Source organism: Chrysochloris asiatica, unplaced genomic scaffold, assembly GCF_000296735.1.
Source record: "Chrysochloris asiatica unplaced genomic scaffold, ChrAsi1.0 scaffold00339, whole genome shotgun sequence".
Classification (NCBI taxonomy): Eukaryota; Metazoa; Chordata; class Mammalia; order Afrosoricida; family Chrysochloridae; genus Chrysochloris; species Chrysochloris asiatica.
In genome coordinates this window covers 1,087,535-1,108,228 of record NW_006408857.1, presented here as the reverse complement: position 1 = coordinate 1,108,228, position 20,694 = coordinate 1,087,535, and the positions used below count along the sequence as shown (strand labels likewise).

The following is a 20,694-nucleotide window of genomic DNA, read 5'->3' as shown; positions in this document are numbered from 1 at the left end:
CCACCGGATGTTCTCAAGCCCTGTCCCATTCTCCCAGCCCAGTCTTGGGCCGGCTCCTCCTTCCTCTTGGCAAGGCTCTGGAAATCCAGTGGGAGGCCATTGCTATGACAACAGGACTAGGCCCTGGCTTTACCTCATCAAATTCTAAGCTGAAGCCAAAGCGATTGAGAAATTAAAGAAAAAAAAATGTATTCCAGATGTTTACTTTTTCTTCCTTATTTTTCCGTGTTTGGATGAGACAGCTCTGAGAGAGGCAGGAGGGGGGCAGTGTTGTGGAGGGGAGTGGAGGGGGGGTGAAGAACCACTCCTAGCTCGAGGAGGGAGGGAAGGAGGGGGAGCGGGAAGGGGGTGGGGTGGAGCCCCAGGTTGGGGAGGAGCGGGTTTTTCCCGTCTCCCATGAGGTGATTCACGGAGAGACTACAGACTTTGAGGCCCTCCTTGCTTAACCTTGTGTAGGTAACTCCGGTGGGGCCTTGGGAATGGTAAGTGGGCTGGCTTGGAGAGTTTGCCAGAGGAGGGAGCCAGTGGGTCACTCCCTGAAGCTCCAGGGTTGAGTCGGAGTGAGCAGAGGACCTGGCTTCTGCATGCTTCCCTTGACCTCCCTTGAGCCCCCTTTGGAGTCCCCTCTCTATCTCCCACTCTCTGCCTTCTGCTAGAAGACTTCCCATGACTGAACTTACTGCCAACGCCCAGCTCTTTCTTTCTCCTCCCTCCCTTCTCTCCTTTCCTGGGAGTTTAGGCGGTGTCCCAGCTCATGCCCCTCTGCTTCCCCATTCTCATGCAGGGTCTGCTGCATGCATGTGATGAAAGTCTCAACTCTCAGGGAAGGCACAACCATGGCTTCCCCACCACCCCGGGAGATGGAGGAGGAGCTGGTGCCCGCTGGCTCCGAGCCAGGTACCTATGGGTGCAGGGCGGGATGGGTGGCAGGGAGACTGCACCCGTGTTCTGTCTTAGTGGGGTTGGGCCAGTGATGATTCTGTTGAGGTAGGAGTGAGGAAGTGCAGATGAGTATGAAAGGGTCTTAACTGTTGGGACCCTCTGGAACGGTCAGACATCCCGCCACATGCTCTTCAAGATGGTGTGGACTGAGCTGCTAATTTTTCTGAGGGGAAACTGAGACTCCGAAGGGAGAGATGGCTCCCTGTCTGGACTCCTTCCTTACACTGAGTGGAGGAGGGTGCTGTAGGATTCTGTTAGAGGGGAGGTGGCCATGAGTAATGTCAAGGTCTTTCCTTGGCCATTGGAATGCCTTATATAGAAGGTAGATTTCTGCTCCTGGTTTTCTTTTTATCCTGCAGCAGATTGCCTTCTGTTTGGCTTAGGTCAATAGTAGATTTGCATTCTCAATCACACAGCGGATGACAGTGGGGGCGGGGGGAGGTGGCTTGGGTGTGCCCCAGGGGAGGGAGCAGCAGGATCCAGAAGCCCAGCTGGGAAGAAGTTTGTCCTGGGCCAGAGTCACACAAGGGGAAGGACTAAGATGGTGGACCAAACTGAGTGCTTGACACGGGTAGGCAGGAAGCATGTACTGACTCATTTTGTTCATTGATTGAGTCTTTCTTTCTTTTGGTAAGCTTTTATGCTAGATACCAAATGGGGAGCAAGGAGGAAGCTGGGCTCTTAAATAGCCAGAACTTAGAAGAGGGAATTGTCTAGTCCTTTTGGCATTTTGGAGAAGGAAGAGGATGATTCTGGGCTGTGTCTGGGGAACCAAGGAAGGCGTCCTGGAAGAGGTGGCATTTGACTTGTGCCTAGAACATTCTGGGCTTGGAGGGTGAGAGATGAGGTTGAACAGGAAACACAAGAAATTTTGCTTCCTGACTCTTGACAGCTATCCTCCCCTCCCCCCAACCCTTTCTTTTTGGTAGGTGACCCTCGGGCAAAACCTCCAGTCAAGCCCAAACCCCGAGCCCTGCCCACCAAACCAGCTCTGCCTGCCAAACCTAGCCTGCTGGTGCCTGTAGGGCCTCGGCCCCCCCGGGGCCCCTTGGCTGAATTGCCTTCTGCCCGGAAGATGAACATGCTGGCAGGACCCCAGCCCTATGGTGGCAGCAAGCGTCCCCTCCCCTTCGCACCAAGGCCTACTGCCGAGGTCCCTGATGGAGGAGAAACCACTCCAGAGGCTGGAAAGGAAGAGACTGGCAAAGAGGAGGGCCCCCCTTTGACCCCTCCAGCAAGATGTGCTGCCCTAGGCGGAGTGCGGAAGGCCCCGGCCCCCTTCCGCCCTGCTTCAGAGCGCTTTGCAGCTACCACGGTAGAAGAGATCCTGGCCAAGATGGAGCAGGCTCGGAAGGAGGTCCCTGCCAGCCCTGACCGACTCTGGGGCTCCCGCCTCACCTTCAACCACGATGGTAGTTCACGTTATGGCCCCCGGACCTATGGCGTGGCCACCAGCCCCAGGGATGAGGATGGCAGGGTCCTTTCTAGGGCATGGTCCCAGGAGGGGCCTGAGAAGTCTCCAACAGGGAACCAGGAAGAGAACAGCAAGACCCCCGAGGAGAGGTGAGGGCTGGGAGATTGTGTGCTTTGTTGCAGCCTGCCAGCCAGGGGACTGCGGATGCCATGGGTGGCCCCCTCTGAGGTCACAACCTTCATTTTTCATTGGTTTCTATGCTATGATGGGAGAACGTACTGGGTCTATAGAGTAAACGCTGGACTGATAACCACAAGGTCTGCAGTTCAAGCCTACCAGCTTTCTGCTCCCACAAAGACTTAAAGCCTCAGAATCCCTACACAGGGTCACTGTGAGTTGGAACCAACTCGATGGCACTTAATGACACTTTGTGACACAGGCTCAATCTGATCTACTCTGGCACACGGTTCACCTCCAGCCGACAGGAGCTGCTGCGTGTCTATAGTGGAGAGTTCAAACGTCCAGCATAGAAATTGACTTTTCGTTTCTTTACACTGAGAGTTGGGTGTCTGAGATCAATATTTTCCAGACATGGCTGCCTTTACCCCATAGCCATGCTCTTGGGTGAAAGAAGTCTTAGATCCGTTTTAGAGAGGAGGAAACTGAGTCTCAAAAGTAACTTTTCATAGTAAGGTGCAGAGCTGGCGTTTGCATTGAGCCTGTCTGATTCTGAAGTCTGGGTGGTGGGTGGAGCAAGTGCCACGCGTAGTGTGGGCAGGACAGCGGGATGAACAGGGCGCTGTTGGAGGGAGGAGTCTGATGGGAGCGATAAGACAGCATGCCAGGGAGGGTGAATGCACAGTCTGTGGCATTTAACCCACTTCGCCAGAGCAGGCCAGGAGGCACCTGGGGCTGGTGGGCACAAGGCATTGGAGAAAGAAGCTGAGGGGTCTTGGACACCATCATGCACATGAGGAGACCTTCCCTGGGCCGAGGGAGAACCAGCTGGAGGCACAGTTGTCCCCTGGATCACTCTGCTGGGTCCACTGGCTCCTTTTCCCCTGGTACTGCTGGGCAGGGCAGGGCTGCTGTGGTCTGGGACCCCTTCCTGGCTCTGGCCTTAGACTGCCCACCAGCTATGCCTTTCACCTGAAAGTGCCTGGAGCCAGGGCCCAGAGGTTAACCCTTCTAGGGTGAATCCCAGACCAGGACATCCATGAAGTTACAGGTAGCTCAGATCGGGCTCTACCCTCCTTCCTTCTTCCCTCCTGTGCTCTAAACAGCCCTTGAGGCCCAACTTCAGCCTTGGAAACTCTCTCCTCACTTATCCTCTCCCTACAGTCCTTCCAGAAGTATTATTGGCAGGGCAGCCGGGCCCAGCTGCATACTTCTTGGCAGGGGGAAAGCCTTAACCCCTTAGGGGGCAGGGGAAGCAGGAGTTGCCCTTTTAGACACCACTGAGGAGTGTGGACGTACAGGATTGTTGTTGTAGTTTGCTGTCGAGTCAGTTCTGACCCATAGCAAACCTGTATAGGGTTTTCGAAGAGCAGCTGGTGAGCTTGAACCTCCGACCTTGCAGTTCAGACGGCTTTGCAATCTGGTGTATTAACCCACAGCGCCACACCAGGGCTTACAGGATACTTCCCCCAAATGAGATGGGAAACTTAACCCTTTATGTGCTGGCAGGCAGTTGGTACTGTCTTCTGGGGACATATGACTGGGCTGGTATCTGTAGTAAATGCCTGGGGGTATTTAACATTTGGCTGCTGTAAAAGTAGTTTAGGGAGTTTTGGGGACCAGCTCTCTCTGCCTGTCCACCCTGTGGGAAGTGTGGGCATTCTTGACCTCCATTTCTGTTTTTGTCTCATAGAAGCTCCGCTTCCAACTTGACTTTGAACGGGGACCTGCCTCAGCCAGCCAGCTTGGAATCACCTGCCAGTGTGAGTTCCCCTCATGTGACAGTCAGAATGAGAGCCTTGGATTGCTGGAAGGCTTGCCTGTGACCATGTGCCTCACTCTCCACTTAGTTCAGATGGGTAAACTGAGACCCATGCAGCGGATGGCACGCCTGATGGTCTGCAGTGAGCTGGGTACCAGAGTCCTCGACACCCAGACTAGTGCTCTCGATTGCCGGGATGCCCCGTGTGGTCCAGATCCTGAGGGTGCTCCTTGTAGTGAGCAGTGACGATGACCGTGTTCCCGCTGCTGTCTGCCATGCTTTGTTGTAACTCACAGGGCTTTCATTGACTAGTTTTGGCTGTAGGTTACCAAGCCTTTCTTCCTAGTGTGTTTTAGTCTGAAAATCCTGTTGCAACCTGTCCACCTGGGACAGGTGGTATTGTGTCCGTCATCAGAACAGCATGCAAGGCACCACAGGTGGACAGACTGACAGAGTATATCATGATCCTGATAACTGCCATTCATGAAGTACCTTCTGTGTGCTGGGCATGGCCTAGGGACATTAACTCAGTTGCTCTGCTGACTCTAGAGAGTCACCAGAGATCGTAGGCCGATAGTTCCACATGAGGATGAGGAGGATGCCAAGGCGAGCCAAGCTAAAGTTCTGACTCAGGGTGCCCCATGTAGGAAGGGACTGAGACAGGAGCCGAGAGCTCCAACTCCTCAGTCCCCTCGCTGTGCTGCCTTCCCTGGGTTAAGACTCAGGAAGAGTTCTGTTTGGCGGACTTCAATCCTCTTACTTCCCCTCCTCCCCACTGCAGGATCCCTGAGTGGCTAGTGGGTGATCAGCCTGCTCTTACCAGTCAGTGATGAAAAGGGTGGCTCCTTACTCCTAGGGCCCTTGCTAGCTGCTGGCTGCCCCTTCTCCTTGTGACGGAGACCCAACTTCATCTAGTCATTCTACCCAACAATGTTTACTGAGGGCCTGCTTGGAGCTGGCTGCTGGGGAAACAGCAAAGAACAGTCCTGCCCCATTCCTGCTCTCAGCGGTTCCTGGCTTCTCTGTAACCAGTGGATGCATACTCTATCAGACTAGAGAGCTGGGGCAGGGTCCCTCTGAGAAGGTGACTTTCACAGGCCAGGATGTGAGCCACGTGGGTGTTTGGGGAACAGCATTCTTGGCAGAGAGACGAGCAAGTGCAAAGGAGGAGGAGAGGGATGGCGGGTGGGGATGCAGAAAGATGTGGTGGGGTTGTTTTGAGCAAACTGCTGTAAAGATTTTTGCTTGAGTGAGGAGAAGCAGCCAGCGAGGGATTGGTGAAGAGGAGAGACGTGAGCTGATTTAGCTTTATAGCATCACCTTGCCTGATAGTTACAAGGAGGTGGGAGCAACAAGTGGGACCTGTTAGGAGGTGCTTGTGATCGTGATGGCAGCCAAGCCCTGGGAGGTGTTGAGAAGTGGAGGATTCGGTTTTGATTTGAAGGTGGCATGGCCAGGGTTTGCAGATAAGTAGGTATTGGGGTAAGAAAGTGCTGCTCTAGGATGACCGCAGGGCTTGTGGCCTGAGCTACCTGGAGGATGAAGTTGCTCTTCACTGAGAATGCGAATTCTCTGGACCATGGGAGAATCGGGAGAGATGCGATCCTCGTGGTGGGTAGGGGCTTGCTTTTGGGCTTGCTGAGTTTGAGATCCCTTTTAGACATCTGAGTGCACACATGTCAGGTGGGCGGTTGGGAGTTAAGGGGATGTGAGCGAGCTGGAAAGAACAACTGATGATTACTGTCCCCATCCTCTCCTGGTCTCCTCACTACAAAACTCAGTGGCTGTTGAGTCAGTTCCAACTCTTGGTGACCCGTGTGTGTCAGAATAGAACTGCACTCCATAGGGTTTTACTTTTTAACAAAATGTTAACTGTCATCATCTGATGGTTTCTCATTTGTTGTTTGTTTTAAATTTACGTTCTCTTGTTGTTAGGCATATATACAGCAGAGCATGTTCCAGTTCAGTTTCTAGAGGCCCACCTCGGCAGCACTGATCACGTTCTTCGAGTTGTACAGCCATTTGCACCCTCCTATTCTGAGTTGTTGCTCCCCCATGAACAGAAGCTCACTGTGACCTAAATTTTGTAGCCAGTGTCAGATTACCCAGTGAGCAAGATAAACATGGGTTTACTAATCTATAGTGAACAATTCTCTATTTTTTTTCACTACATCAAAGATTTCTAAGTGTGGCTGGCCTCTGTATCTCTCCCATCCCATAGCAGCTTCCTACAGAATCAAAGCTTCTTTTAAAATTTACGATCACTAGTAGGGATGGAGAGGAGCTCTGGTAGCGTGGTGGTTACGAGTCGGGCTGTTAATCTCACAGTCAGTAGTTAGAAAGTACCAGTGACTCGGTGGGAGAAAGAGGAGGCTTCCTGCTCCCGTAAAGATTACACACAGCCTCTCAAACTCTAGACAGGGTCACTATGAGTTGGAACCGACTCCACAGCACATAACCACCAACACCACCAGTAGGAGTACCCACTAAGCAAGGTAAGCATGGCTTGTGCTTCCTAATTTGTAGTGAACAGTTCCACATGTTTTTTACCATATCAGATATGTCAAAACATATGCGAAATTGTTCCATACAGATTAGTAAAGGCAGCCTGGTGGTGGAGTGACTATGCAGATTAGTAAGTAAGCACAAGTAAACCTGTGTGTACCTTTCTTAATGGGTAATCTGACCCTGTTCCTATCTCATCTTTCAAGTTGCTGTTATCAGTTCGATCTCACATAGATAGCTCTTAAGAGAACACGGTGATCAAGGTGGGGGTTGTTAAGTACCATTGAATGATCAAGGTGGATGTTCTTGAATTCATCTTGGAGTCCTGGTGTGGCACTGTAGGATAAGCAGTTGCCTACAAGGTCGGTTTGAACCAGCATGGCTCCTTGGAAACTCTATGCAGGGTCGCTGCCAGTTGGAACTGACTCAGTGCCACTCAACAGCCATCACAGTGTTTGTTTTAAGGAACTCTGATGGCTCTCTGGGTTAGGTATTGGACTGCTAACCTTAAGGTTGATGGGTCAAAACCACCGGCTGCTCCATGGGAGAAAAATGAGGCTGTCTACTTCTATAAAGATTTACAATCTTGAAAACCCTAGAGGTTTTCAAGCTAAGTCAGAATTTACTTGATGACAGGGAATTTGGTTTGGGGTTTATTTGGTTCAAGGGGACCTGGTGGTACAGTGGTTAAAGCGCTGTTTGCACCCAGTAGCTGATCTGGGAGAAAGGTGTGGCCTTGTGCGTCTGTGAAGATACAGCCTTCCTTGACTACCTCACGGGGCAGTTCTCCTACCACCAGAAGGCTGCTATGTGTTGCAATTGACTTGACTGCAGTGGGGGTTTTTTTTTGGTGGGGGGCATGGTTATTTGTTTTCTCGAAGCCTTCAGAGGATATTTTTGGTTTAAGATTTTAAATGTATGTCGGGAATCGTTTCAGGGGCTTCATCCAGGTTGAGTGACCCCCTAAACCTTACGGATTCCATGAGAATGCCATGAGGTTTTCAGTGACTGATTACTAGGCTTTGCTTTTGAGGCGTCTCTGAGTGGACTTGAATCTCCAGTTTTTCGGTGAGCAGCCATGCCGGTGAACCATTTGTGCCCCCCAGGAGCTCCCCCTCCTCCCTGCAGTTGCTGAGGGCCCAGGGCATAGTGAAGATCCCAGAGGGAAGGGTAGCCGGGTCGAAGCCCTGGGGCTCTCCTGGATTAAGTAGGGGAGAACAGAAAGAGCCGGGGTGGGAGGTGGGAGGAAAGCTGGCCAGGGTAAAGTCCTGGAGGCCCAATGCGACATCATGTCTTGGCGCAGGGTGCGTCCAGTGTGTCCAATACAGCTGATGGGTCAAGTGAGGTGAGCACTGAGAATTGACTGTAGCTACATGGACCTCATCGGCGACCTTGGCCAGTTATGAAGCTGGAGAGGTGGAGGGAAGCCTGTGTGGGGCTGGTTCAAGAGATAGTGGGGCAAGAGGAGCCAGAGGTGGGGGCGTAAGCAACGCCTTCAAGAAAGTGGGTGGTCGCTGGAGTGAGGTGTGGGGGACCAAGAAGGTGTTTCATTTTTGTTTGTTTCGAAGATGGAAGAATTCTAGCATCTTGGCTGATGGAAATGATCCAGTTGGGAGGGAAAAAATCAATGACGCTGGAGAGAGAGGTGGAGGAGGCCCTTGGCTTTGACAAGGATATTTCATCTGGGAGTGCCAAGTGCACGGCTCGCCCACTGGTGGCCGAGGCCGTGGGGGTGCAGAACGGGGGTGGCCCCTGCTGATGGCTTCCTTGTCCTCCAGGAACAAGCAGGAAGCAGCAGGAAGCAAGGCTGTTATCTGAGCAAGAGGATGGGGTGACGACGATGCACAGTAGTTTTCTGGGAAACGGGGATCCTGCGGAATGTGGTGGGCTTGCTGGGCTGCTCAAGGGCCAGGGGATGGATCTGAAATCTCTTGGTGTGTCTTTCTTTCCAGCTACATCCAGGAGCTAGGGCGCTGATGTAGGGTTAGTGGAGAGCAGTGTTGAAACAGGTCAAACAGTACTGAGGTGGTAACGAGGGAGTTAATGGTTGTGTACCAAAGGGACTTGGTTATTGTTGTTATGTGCCGTGGAGTCGGTTCCGATCCATAGTGACCCTGTACAGGGTTTCCAAGGCTGTAAATCTTTATGGGAGCAGAAAGCCTCATCTTTGTCCCACGGAACAGCTGGTAGTTTCAAACTGCTGGACCTTGTGGCTCACAGCCCGATTCGTAACTACTGCGCTACCAGAGCTCCTTAATGATGGTGAAAAGAGAAATGTAGGTGGGGGTGGTGACTAGGAAGTAGGATTCATGGATTACTGCCCAGAGGAATGGGAGAGTTGGGGAATGTGAGTGAGCAGGACAGATAAGATGGTAGGGTGGGCGAGTGGGAAACCTGAGATTGAGATTGATGAGGGGTTGCAGTGATTGGTAAGGATGAGGTATGGGGTGTGACTGTGGGAGAGGGTGGGGCACCGAGTCATAGGGGAGAGGAGGTCAAGGACTCCGAGAGCCAGGACCTTGCATGGTTGGCTGGGAGGCTTGAAATCACGCAGATTGTCAATAGTGTTGGGGATTCCATGTGCAGGAACCAGACTCGATTTCCACCCCGTGCACCTTTTGTGAGCCATCACCCATGTGCCAGTGGAGGCCTGAGTGTTGCTATGACTGGACCAGGTATCAGCAGGCCCTCTAGACTAAGGTGAATAAGAAGAAAGGTCTGGTGCTCTGATTCTAGCAATCAGCCCATGAAAACCCTGTGGGTCCTGACATCAGGTCCTCAACTGATGTGGAGCTGGCGGAGGACCAGGTAACATATTGTCCCACTGTACATGGGGTCACCATGAGTTATGGAAGGAGGGGGAATGACCCAAGGCTCAAGGACTACACGGAGGGACTGTGATTGGACAGGTTAAGGGCTGAGCCTCAGAACTAGAGGGAGTTGGGGATGGAAGGGTCCTTGAGAAATAAGCAGGACCCCGTCCCCTGCCCAGATCCTGGTGGTGGTGATAGGGCGTTCACAGCCCCACTGGAGAGGGCAGCAAAAGGATGGTGAGCTCCCAGGAGGACAAATGACACATGGAGCAAGGCTCCTTCATGATCTGGTACAGGTGGAGTGGAGCGGTCATGGGATGCCAGGTGCCTTTCCGATTCCCAGCATCCTCTCCTCCAGTCTTTATGCTAAGCCCTGTACTGAGAGACCTTGCAGGCTGTGTTAACCCTTAGCCCCAGGTTACAGGTTGGGCAGTCGAGACTCGGGGAGACAAGTGCCCACCGTACAGCTGGGCATACGTGAGGCAGTGCTGGGGTGACTCCTGGGGCTTGGCCTTCCCCTACATCCCTCAGAAAGTGTTGGTAGCTGTGGGGTCACAGAGTGAGGTAGTGGGTGCCCCTCTCTCCGCACCTGCTCCTGGGAGTGGTCTGGAGAGGCAGCCCGCACTCATCCCCCACCCCACCCCTACCCCCACTGTGTCTCATGCATAGATGCTGAGATTTTCAACTTCCTTTCCCTAAAGTGGTTCTGATCTGTGAGCCTGAGACTCTTGGCTCCTTGGCTGGACTCCCGCCTGACAGGGCTTTGTATTTCCTGTAATGGGGTTAGTGGTACTTTGTGGAAAATGGGAACGTGTACGTCGTGGTGAGAGAGCCCAACGTGCGGTAGATATGTGACCTTGAGAGGAGCTGCTGGTGAAGCAGTTTGAATCTACCCGAGGTGCCTTGTAAGAAAGGCCTGGCAACTTCTGGAAAATTCAGCCACGGGAAACCCTATGGAACACAGTTCTACTAAGGCACACATGGGGGAGTTCACCATGAGCTGGAATTGACTTACAGGTGACGCTGAGAAGAACGTCTGTCTTGGGAGCCTCTCCTAGTGTCCTGAAAGGTCTGGTCCCCAGAGGCCTCCCTCTGCGCTGCATCTCCTCCTCTTGGGGTCTCTCAGTGACAGACGAGTGATGGCTCTTGATATTTTTCTTGCAGGTTTCCAAGCCCTCGGTCCCCTCTAGTCTCAGCTCCACTTCAGACAAGGGAGGCTGTGGCAGCCCTGACCTCGCTGACGACTCCTCAGGCTCAGCGCCTGGGCCTCCCCGACTTGGCTCACTTGAGGAGAGCCCTTCTCAGCATCTAGAAGCGCAGAGTCCTGCAGTTCCTGGGGCTTCTTCCTGCCCTCTGGTGATTCCTGCATCCCCAAGTCTCACCCAGCTGGAGGAGGGCTCCCACCAGTCCCCTGATCCGGCACTTGCTGTTGAGGGAGCCCCAGAGGCCCAGAAGCCCTCCAGCCCTCCCCCAAAGAAGGTTTCAGGGTGCCACAGTCCAAAGCAGCCCCAAGCCAGTACTCCTCGGCCTGTGATTGAGGGGGACGAGTTCCCGGACCTCACACAAACGTATCCATCTGAGGGGAAGGTGGCAGCTGAGGGGCACCCTGACCTCCGCCCCACCCACCTGGCTCAGCGTCGCTTTTCGGAAGGTGTGCTCCGGCCGCCCAGCCAGGATCAGGAGAAGCTAGGGGGCTCGATGGCTGCCTTGCCCCAGACCCAGGGGTCCCAGTCGGCCCTGGATCAGCCCTTTGGGAGTGGCACCGAATCCAACTGGAGCTTGTCACGATCGTTCGAGTGGACCTTCCCCATGAGGTCCTCGGGCCTGGGCATGTGCCGACTGGACTCACCACCTCCTTCCCCTATCACGGAGGCCACTGAGGCTGCAGAGGCTGCTGCTGAGGCCGGGGACACCGCCGTGGACGTTGAGGATGAAGGAGTGTCTGGACAGGGGCCAGGGGCCCGGGCAGCTCCAGAGGGGCTGGGAAGGCCAAGTTCCCAGCTGCAGGTGGATGACCCTGGTGTCTCCCCAACCCAGAAGGGAGACTGGGTGAGTCACCCTCAGTCTCCAGCAATTTCCCTCCAACCCCTGTCCACAGTCGGGGGTCCGCCTATCTCCCCTGCCTTGCTGCAGGCTGAGGAGAGGTATGAGGAGCGGGAGCCCCTGGCTGGGCAGGAGGCCCCTCTACTCCCAGCCGTCAGGGAGTCAGCTCTGCCCACCCTAGAGCCCATCCTGGAACAGCGACAGCCAGCACCCCCTGACCAGCCCTGTGTCCTCTTTGCCGATCCTCCTCTTCCCGAGCGGGGGTTGCCCTCCGAGGAGGAGCCTGTGACCCTGGCCCAGGCTGAGACCACACAGCCCAGGACAGAAGCTGAAGCCCCCTGCAGGGTCTCCCCAGAGCCGGTGGGCCCCGCAAGCAGCTCTCGGTGGCTAGATGACCTCTTGGCTTCGCCACCACCCAGCGCCGGCAGCGCAAGGCGGGGAGCTGGATCCGAGCCCAAGGACGTGCAGACCCCTGGCACCTGCTCGGAGGTGAGGGCTGGGCCTTGGGAAGGAAGCCAGGGCTTGGGTGGGCTTCGTTCTTTCCACCCCAGTTTTGTGGATAAGTTGTGAGCAAGGCGGCTGTGGACCCGCACCTGCTAATACCCTGTTCTGGTCTGGGGGCAGCAGCCTAGTGGTCAGGATTCAGTGCTCTCAGGAATGCACTTTCCCCTCAGAGTTGCAGAGCCCTTTAGTGGGGACACTGTTTGCTGCTTAGAGCTGTATCGAGGCGGACACGCGGAAAGTGCTTGGTGCCATGCTTCTGATTGCTACATGCTGTTGAGTCTATTTCTGACTCATAGTGACCCTGTATAGGGTTTCCAAGGAGCGACTGGTGAGCTTGAACCGCTGACCTTGTGGTTCAAGCCCAGTATACAGTACAGCACCTTAACCCAGAGCACCATACCAGGTGTTTGTTCCGTGAAACAAGAAAGCAGAGTAAGAGGATAGGCTTTGGAGCCTGACTGCCTGAGTTCGAATCCCTGCTCTACTCTGTTTAGCCAGGTTTGACCTTGAGCATATATTTAGTGCTGTACCTTGGTTTCCGCGTCTGTGAAATGGGGCCAGCTGGTGATGTCTAGCTCATCATTTAATCTGGGGGTTAAATGAATCATGATACGTGTAAAACACACGAAGAATAGTCCCTGGCTGGTCTCCGGGACTGAATTAGGCGTTGGCTCTTACGGAGTTATTAACCTTTAGCTCAAGACCTGTCTTGGAGCAGGGAGCCAAGGCCCAGAGGGGATAGAGGCTTGTGCAAGGTTACCCAGTGAGTTGGGGCTGGGTCAGCCCAGTGCCCTCTTTCCTACCCTGTTCTGTCTAGGTTTAAGGGCTAGGGTCCAGGTGGCTTTTGAAAATTTTCTCTCTGGCCTGGCCTGGCCTGGGGCTTGGCAGGGTGGGGTGGGGCGGGACGGGTCCGGAGGGCGGGACCTCTGTGGTTTGGGGGTGGGGGGAGAGAGGAGGAGCAGGAAGGGGTTAAGGCTGGACTAGCTCCTGCAGTGGGGGGGCCAGTGACTCAACTGGCTTCTGGGCGGGGCGTGGGAGCCGCAGCTGCTCCTGAGGGAGCCTGGCCAGGGCAAGCGAGCGGGCAGCCAGAGCCGTCGGACAGGTCCCAGCGAGGGAAGCAGCCCAGCCCTGTCCCAGTGCCGGTGCTGCCGCACCCAGCAGCCCAGGGCAGGCGGGGGCCATGGCTGGGCGCGGGGCCGGGGAGGCTAACATGTCGGTCCTGGAGCGGTTACTGGCCAACGCGGCGTTGCGAGACGAGGCTGGCCGACTCCGAGGCCCTGAGTCTGGTGCTCACCCGCCTGTGGGGGTGAGTCAGGGAGAGTGGGTGGGGGTGCAGGCAGCTATGTCTGGGTCTGCTCCCTGGGCAGCAGCTAGAGGTGTCCCTGAGGCAGGCTAATTAGGGGTGGCGGTCCCCTTAGGGAGGAGCCTAGAAAGTTCGGATCCTGTTGGAATTTTTGCCTTGGAATGGAGGTTGTAGAGGTACTTCAGGTTGAGCTTTTCTAGTTGTTAATGCCCCTCCTTTCCCACCCCTCTTCCTGGCAAACTTCCTCCTGGCCTTTGGCCAAGTGTTGCCCAAGCATGATGGCGGGGCCACCCATTGATGTCCAGTGCATGCCAAGTACTGTGCTAAGTTGTTGCCTCACATGTTCCCGGTTAATCCTCTCTTAGCAGCCCCGTGCCATTGCAGTTAGCCTCCTTTGGAGATGAGGATTTTCTGAGGCCCAGAGTGGTTAAGTGATTTGCTCAAGGTCACACAGCTGGGATGTAAACTCAGACTCTGCTGTGGAGTGTGGCTCTCAGGCACTAGACAGAACTGACTGTCATTCTGGTTTGCCTCTAAGCACTGTTTCTTTGTGTTGTTTTCTGATTCCCAGGGACTCCTGGGCTGGGCCCAGAAAGATCTGCATAGTGAATTTGGAATTGCTTCAGACCCACAGCCCAGCGGTTTCAGCCCTTCCAGCTGGTCCCAAGACACCTCCCAGGACTACAGTCTCGGGGGCGTGAGCCCTAGGGGAGACCCAGGCCTTGGCGAGAGGGACTGGTCCAGCAATTATGGGCAAGGAGTCGGGGAAGGGAGCACCAGAGAGTGGGCCAGCAGATGTGGCATTGACCAGGAGGAGATGGAGGCTGCCAGTGGAGACAGGAGGGAGGCAGCTGCTGCTGGGGGGCTTGCCGCCCCAGACAGGGTGATCGGGAAGCCCAACCTGCTTGGTGCCCCGCAGAGCCCAGAGGCCACCTCACAGGACTGGGAGTTCAGAAAGAGGGATTCCCAGGGCACCTACTCTAGCCGGGACGCAGAGCTCCAGGACCAGGAATTCGGGAAGAGAGACTCACTGGGCACTTACAGCTGTCTAGATGCAAGTCTCCAGGACTGGGAGTTTGGGAAGAGGGATTCTTTGGGTACGTACGCCGGCCAGGATGCTGATGAGCCGGGCCAGGAGTTGATGAGCAGCCAGAATGAGGGTGAGCATGACCGAGAATTTGAGGAGAGAGATGCTGTACTTGGCACCTTTGTCGGCCGGGATGCAGAGCCGCAGGCCCCGGCGTTTGGACAGAGCCCCTGGATGAACGACTACAGCGGTGGCGGCAGCTCCACCCTCCTCGCCTCCCAGGACCGAGGCTTCAACTCGAGAACCCTGAGTGCCGGCTTCAGCCCCCAAGACGCCCAGCAGCAGGATGAGGAATTTGAGAAGAAGACCCCGAGTGGTGGCGGAGACAACCTTGATGGGGCTGACAGTGCTGCAGGCGGGCCAGAAGACAGGGAGCCAGGCGCTTTGTTCAGCCCCAGCACCCCCCAGCCACCCGACGGCGCTGCCAGCCAGGATGTTGTGGGCCTGCAGGCCAGACAGCAGGCAGGGGCCCAGAGCTCTGGGGATGCTGACCTGGAAGACAGGGAGCTGGGGAATCGAGGCTGGGCCACCGAGTTCAGCCTTGGGGTTGCTCCCCAGCCCGAGCTGGCGTTCAGCTCAGGGCAGCCAGACTGGGGTGACAACTTCTGTATTGAAGGCACTGAGAGGAACCCCCACTTTGGCATCATTGGTAAGGACAGAGCTGGTGGTGCTGGCCAGATGGGAGGGGGCCACTTTATGCCTCCCGGGAAGACTTCAGCTGGGCCTGTGGACTGGACTGACCAGCTGGGCCTCAGGAACCTAGATGTTTCCAGCTGCTTGGGGGCTGGGGGCTCAAGTGAGGCTAGGAAGAGCAGCTCAGGCCAGATGGGCTGGTCAGATGACCTGGGCTTAAGGGACATGGGCTTGGCTAGCTGCTTGGAGACCGGAGGGTCCGAGGAGCTCAGGATTGTCAGGGTTGGGGAGGAGGACTGGACGTCTGATGTCGGGATGAGGGGCAGAGATTTGTCAGGGGCAGGGGAGGCACGAAGCCCCAGTCAGGCCAGGGAGAGTGGGGTGGGGCAGACCGATTGGTCAGGTGTGGAAGCTGGAGAGTTCCTGAAGTCCAGGGAGCGTGGAGTGGGCCAGGCAGACTGGACGCCTGACCTTGGGTTGAGAAACATGACCCCAGGTGCAGGCTGCAGTCCTGGGGAGTCCCGAGAGCTGGGGGTGGGCCAGATGGCCTGGGGCAACAACTTGGGCCTGAGGAATCTGGAGGTGTCCTGTGACCTGGAGTCCCCGGAGCCTCGAGGATGTGGAGTGGGGCAGATGGACTGGGCCCAGGACCTGGGTCTGCGGAATGTGGAGCTCTCCGGGGCCCTGAGTGAAGCCAGGGAGCATGGGGTGGGCAAGGTCCACCAGGACCCAGACCTAGGTCTGCGGAACAGTGGGGGCTTATCCCCAGACCTGGAGGCCAGGGAACTGGGAGTCGGTGAGACGAGTGGACCAGAGACCCCGGGAGAAGATGATTCCTCGCGTTCCTCAGGGACCCACACTGAAGACCTCCGGACGGAGGTGGGAGACATCTCTGGCTTCGGAGCCAGGTAAGGAAGTCCTGGTGTGGGAGGGGAGGTGCAATAGATGGCTGAAAAATTGGAAGTTTTTGAGGAGAAAAAAAATAGACTACGAGGGCTGAGAACATGAAGGTATTTTGGATTGGATGTTTTAGTCTAGTTTTTTTAAACATTGAGATACTTCACATACAGATGAGACCCTTCTGTGACTGATGAGTCTCAGGGCCTTCTGGTGGCTCTGGGAGACCCCTCTTCTGGGCACAGTAGCTATTTGCCTTCCTTTCACCCTGACAGTCACCGGAGCGCCTGGCCAGGGAACACAGATGCTCCCATGGGTGTAGAAAGGAGGACTCGTGTCTTCTTGGCCTGACCCACTACAGGTTGAGGGATCACTGGGTCGTGGTGTACACGGTTCAGCACGCCAAGACTAAGCAAAAGGCTGCTGGCTCAAACCTTCCCGGAGTGCCTTGGGAGACAGCCCTAGCAGTCTGCTTCTGGAGAACATATGGTGTTGGAAACCCATCGGAGCAGTTCTAGCCTGCATCCGTCTGATGGCCCTGAGTGAATGGCTACTGTAGATGGGGTCTAGTGAGATGGATGTTGGTGCCTATTGGTGCTCACTCCTCGCCTTGGTCTCAGAGCAGCGTAAACAGTGTTGGGACTTGGCTCTTGGCCCCTGTGCCCAAAGCTCTGGAAACTCTGGAAAGGAACTAGGTTTCTGAGCTAGCTGTAAATGGGGGTTCTAAAACTAATGGAGGTGACTTTGCACCTGGAAAGGCATCTATTTCAGGAGCATTTCCATCCAGTGAGTCTTGGGTTTGCTCCCTTTACTGACCAGGAAAGCTTCTCGCGGAGCCTGCAGGGCAGACAAGGGGCTGGGGGCTATGTTCTAAGTGGTGGTCATGAGGGGAGTGAGAGGGACCTGCAGGGTGTCCGATGTGGGGCCTTTGGAGGTGGTCAGTGCAGGCTTTGAGGTAGAGGGGCCAGGAGGCTGCCCAGGAGGCTGAAGATGGGGAGGGAGTTTTCTTGGGAGCAGGCTGTTGGGGGAAAACGGCACAGGAGACTGACAGCTACAGGGAGCGGGTGAGTGCACAGGACCCTGGGTCAGCTGCTAGACCCCTCTGAGCCTCAGTTTCTAAGGTTAGACTTGGGGAGTTCGGATTTCTGGCTTTAACTCTTCTGTTCAGTACTTGCTCTCAATTTCTGTGCCCGGGACTCAGCTCTGTATTGTGATGCTCAGCTTCCGCTCTTCCCTCCTCCATGTTCCCAGCTACCCTGTGAAACCCGAAAAGGGATTGTTAAGTGCTCCAGTTTGCAGGTGGAGAGGTGGTGCGGCTGGCTGAAAGCCACACAGTCAGCAGTACCACTGTCAAGTTTAGTGATAGGGACTGGTGTTGGGGAGAGGGACCCACCACCCTTCCCACCTCTCTCTGATGGAGGGAATGGCCCTGCATAGTACAATTCAAACCCGAAGTCAGTGCGAAATGATACTATCTTTCCCTTTGTCTAAGACAGAGCAGGCTGCCAGGAGCCTACTGATGGGGGGGCTGGGGATTACGGCAGAGCTGGGTTTCCGGGTGGTGCACGCTTTTAGCGTGTTAGAATGTCAACTAAAAAAGTGGAGGTTTGAGTCCACCTAGAGGCTCCTGGTGTGGCACTGTGGGTTAATGCGCCAGACTGCAAAGCCGTTGGAACTGCAAGGTCGGTAGTTCAAGCTCACCAGATGCTCCTTGGAAACCCTATACAGGGTCGCTGTGGGTCGGAATCGACTCGACGGCACTTAACAAGAAGAGGCACCTTGAAAGTAAGTCTTGGTGATCTTCTGAAAGTTCAACCATTGACAACCGTATGGAGCGCAGTTATCCTCTGACACATGTGGGGTCACCATGAGTTTGGGTCTCAGGAAGAGGAGGGGAGGGGCTTTGCTTGCCGATACACTTTGTGAGGATAAGCAGGCCCCGAGGGGGTGCAGTCTGACTTCCGGGATCACGTGTGGGACCTTACGGGTGAGCCTCGTTTGTGTACTGGGAGATGTGTTTCCCTCAGAACAGACAGGAAACCGTCGCTCTGGAGGGCTGATTTGGGCTGTGTCGTGTAGGGCAGCATTTGAAAGAATAGCTGTCCCTGAGTAAGTCTGGAAAGTGTCACGTGCTCTGTGGCCATCCAGGAGCTGTTGGGTGTGTGTGTGGGCATGTCTGAACATGTGAAAGACACTGAGGAGTACAGCAGTCAGAAAACCGGTTTACCTTTCTCTAGGGCGCCTTGGTGTGGCTGTGGTTAAAGTGCTTGGCTGCTAACTGAAAGGTTTCCGGTTCGGACCCAGCAGCGGCTTGTTGGAGGCCTCACAGCCTAGAAAATGTCGGGGAGCATCTCTGCTCTGCTTTGTCCTAGGAGTTGGGCTCACTTCGGCAGCAGGGGGTTTGGTTTTGGTTACCTTTCTCTCCCTAGTGTTTCCCCAAATCCAAGAACCTGCTGTTGTGAGCATGATTTCAGGTTCTGCTACGGCTGCTTTTGTGACAAGATGCCCTTGAGGACGGCTCCTGATCACTGGCTTTTGGGTTTTCACTCGGATCTGGCACCAGCTCTGGGCTCAGCTTTGAACAAGCGACTTCTCGGTGCCCTTGTGCCCACCAGTCACCCTATGACCCCTACTTCCCAGGGTGGTTGGGAGCTGAGAGACACCTGCCTTCCGGGTGGGCATTACTGACAATGTGGTATCAGCTCCTGCATTTGTGTCTGGTCTGCAGGTTTGGGCATGAGGCCCATGGGGATGTGCCTGTCCCCTGTCCCTCTGTTGGACGCAGGTACCCCGGCTGGCCGTAGCCAACTGGGCTGCTGTCTGGCACAGTGTGAGGAGACCAACATGGGAGTGGGGAGAGGTGGAAAGAGCGCAGGCCTCCAGGTCCCCTCACATCTGTCCCTGTGACCTCCTGGTCCTCTGAATCAGCTCTCCTGGGTCAGTGTTGGCTGGACTCACCGTCCTTTTTTTCTAGTCTCCCAGTCACCCTCTGGCCCTCCTCCTGGGGATGCAAGAGCTCTGGAGCCATTTTGGGGTCTTCATAGACCCCAAGAAGAACTGCTGTGATCACTTGTGCATGGGGAAACAGTCCCAGCAGAGGTCCCACGCTTTTGTGCTTGTGACCTCCTCTCGGTATCTCCTGTCTCTCGGGGGCCGCTTCCTTCCAGCTCTGTTCCCACACCCTCCTGTATGTCTGACTTGGCAGTTGGCGCACCAGGATGCTGGTTCTTTGCACATCTACGATGTGCCAACATGGGGTCCTCGGGAGGCTCCCAGTCTAGACAGCTTGAGGGGCTTAGGCGGTATAAGATGGAAGGAGGGGGAATCCATGTTGAGGAGGACGGTGATTGTATTCATCCAGCACGCACTATGTGCTGGCCACGTATTTCTCTGTCAACAAACCCACCAAAGGAGAGCTAGATGCTGTTGAGTCAATGCCAACTCATAGTGACCGTGTGGTGTGGTGTGTGTGTGTGTGTGCGTTTGTGTGTAATGTTTTCAGAAGGGTTTTCCGAAGGGCCTTGCCAGTCATTTCTTCTGAGGGGTCTCTGGATGGATGCTGACCTTCGGGGAAGTTGCTGATCACATTAACTGTACTGCAAGGATAGGTACTTCTACTCTTCCTGTTTGACTGATGAAGAAACCCAAGCTTAGAACTGGTACAGACGTGTAGTCAGTGATGGAACCCAGACCTGGACCAATGTGGCCAGCATCCAGGCACCTGACCACCACTCCCCTGCAGGCCAGGGCTCAGCCTGTAGGTGTTTCCGGAAAGCTGACCTGAGATGAGGTGTTGGGGGCCTGGGGCTTAGATAGCAGGCTGGGAGCCCTCTCCCCACCTCCCATCTCATGGCCACCCCTAGAGCCCACCTAGCATCGTCCTTTGACCTCTGCACATGTGACTCAGGGCCAAGTCTAGGAGCCAGTCTTTCTGTCCACTGTCATTGGGAGTCCTCAGCCTTCCCTTAGCCCCACCCCAGGGAGTGGCTCTGGGCCGTCCCCTGACTGGGTGGGGTGCATTGCCACTTCTCCCTCCTGAGCCTCCCTGGTCTTAAGCTGGCTCGGAGGGTGAGCTGGCTTTGGCCCCCGTCCAAGGCTGTTCCCAATTCCGCTGCCTCGTCCTTCTGCTGCGCCATCCCCTCCACCTCCCCGCTCCACTCCTGTTTAATTTCCATCTGTCAGCAGCTTGTGGAAGGACAGACTGACACATGCTCTCTCCCTCCCCTCCCCCTCTCTTCCTGCTGGGTATTGACTCACCTGCCACCTTCTCCACCCTTCAGCCCTGCTGGGAACTCAGCCGCCTGACTTCAGGGCCAGCTAGCTGTGTGCCTGCGTGCCTGTGCGTGAGCGCAGGGGCAAGTCAGTGTGTCAGGGTGGGGCTAATGCTGCACTTACAGGTGTGGGGGCACCAGGTATGCTTAGAGGGAGAGACAGGCAGACAGTGCACATATTGTCTGTGTAGTGTTTTCTGTGAGTGTGCAGGTTGTGTGTGTGTGTGATGTAGGAGTACAGGTGGACAGCGCACATACTCTCTGTGGTGTGTTCTGTGAGTGTGTGCAGGCTGTGTGTGTGTGATGTAGGAGTGACTGGCGGACAGCGCACATACTGTCTGTG

General features: G+C 55.3%; 1 protein-coding gene across 1 annotated transcript in view; it reads left to right on the top strand.

The window, feature by feature from the left end:
* Positions 1-757: 757 nt before the first annotated feature.
* Positions 758-20,694, top strand: part of TNKS1BP1 (tankyrase 1 binding protein 1, 182kDa) — a 28,674-nt gene continuing 8,737 nt past the window's right edge. The window contains 6 exon segments of the mRNA XM_006875744.1: positions 758-793; positions 795-897; positions 1,872-2,505; positions 4,227-4,296; positions 10,778-12,145; positions 14,035-16,091. Of these exon segments, the coding sequence (XP_006875806.1) occupies positions 779-793; positions 795-897; positions 1,872-2,505; positions 4,227-4,296; positions 10,778-12,145; positions 14,035-16,091 (4,247 nt within the window). The 5' untranslated portion in view covers positions 758-778.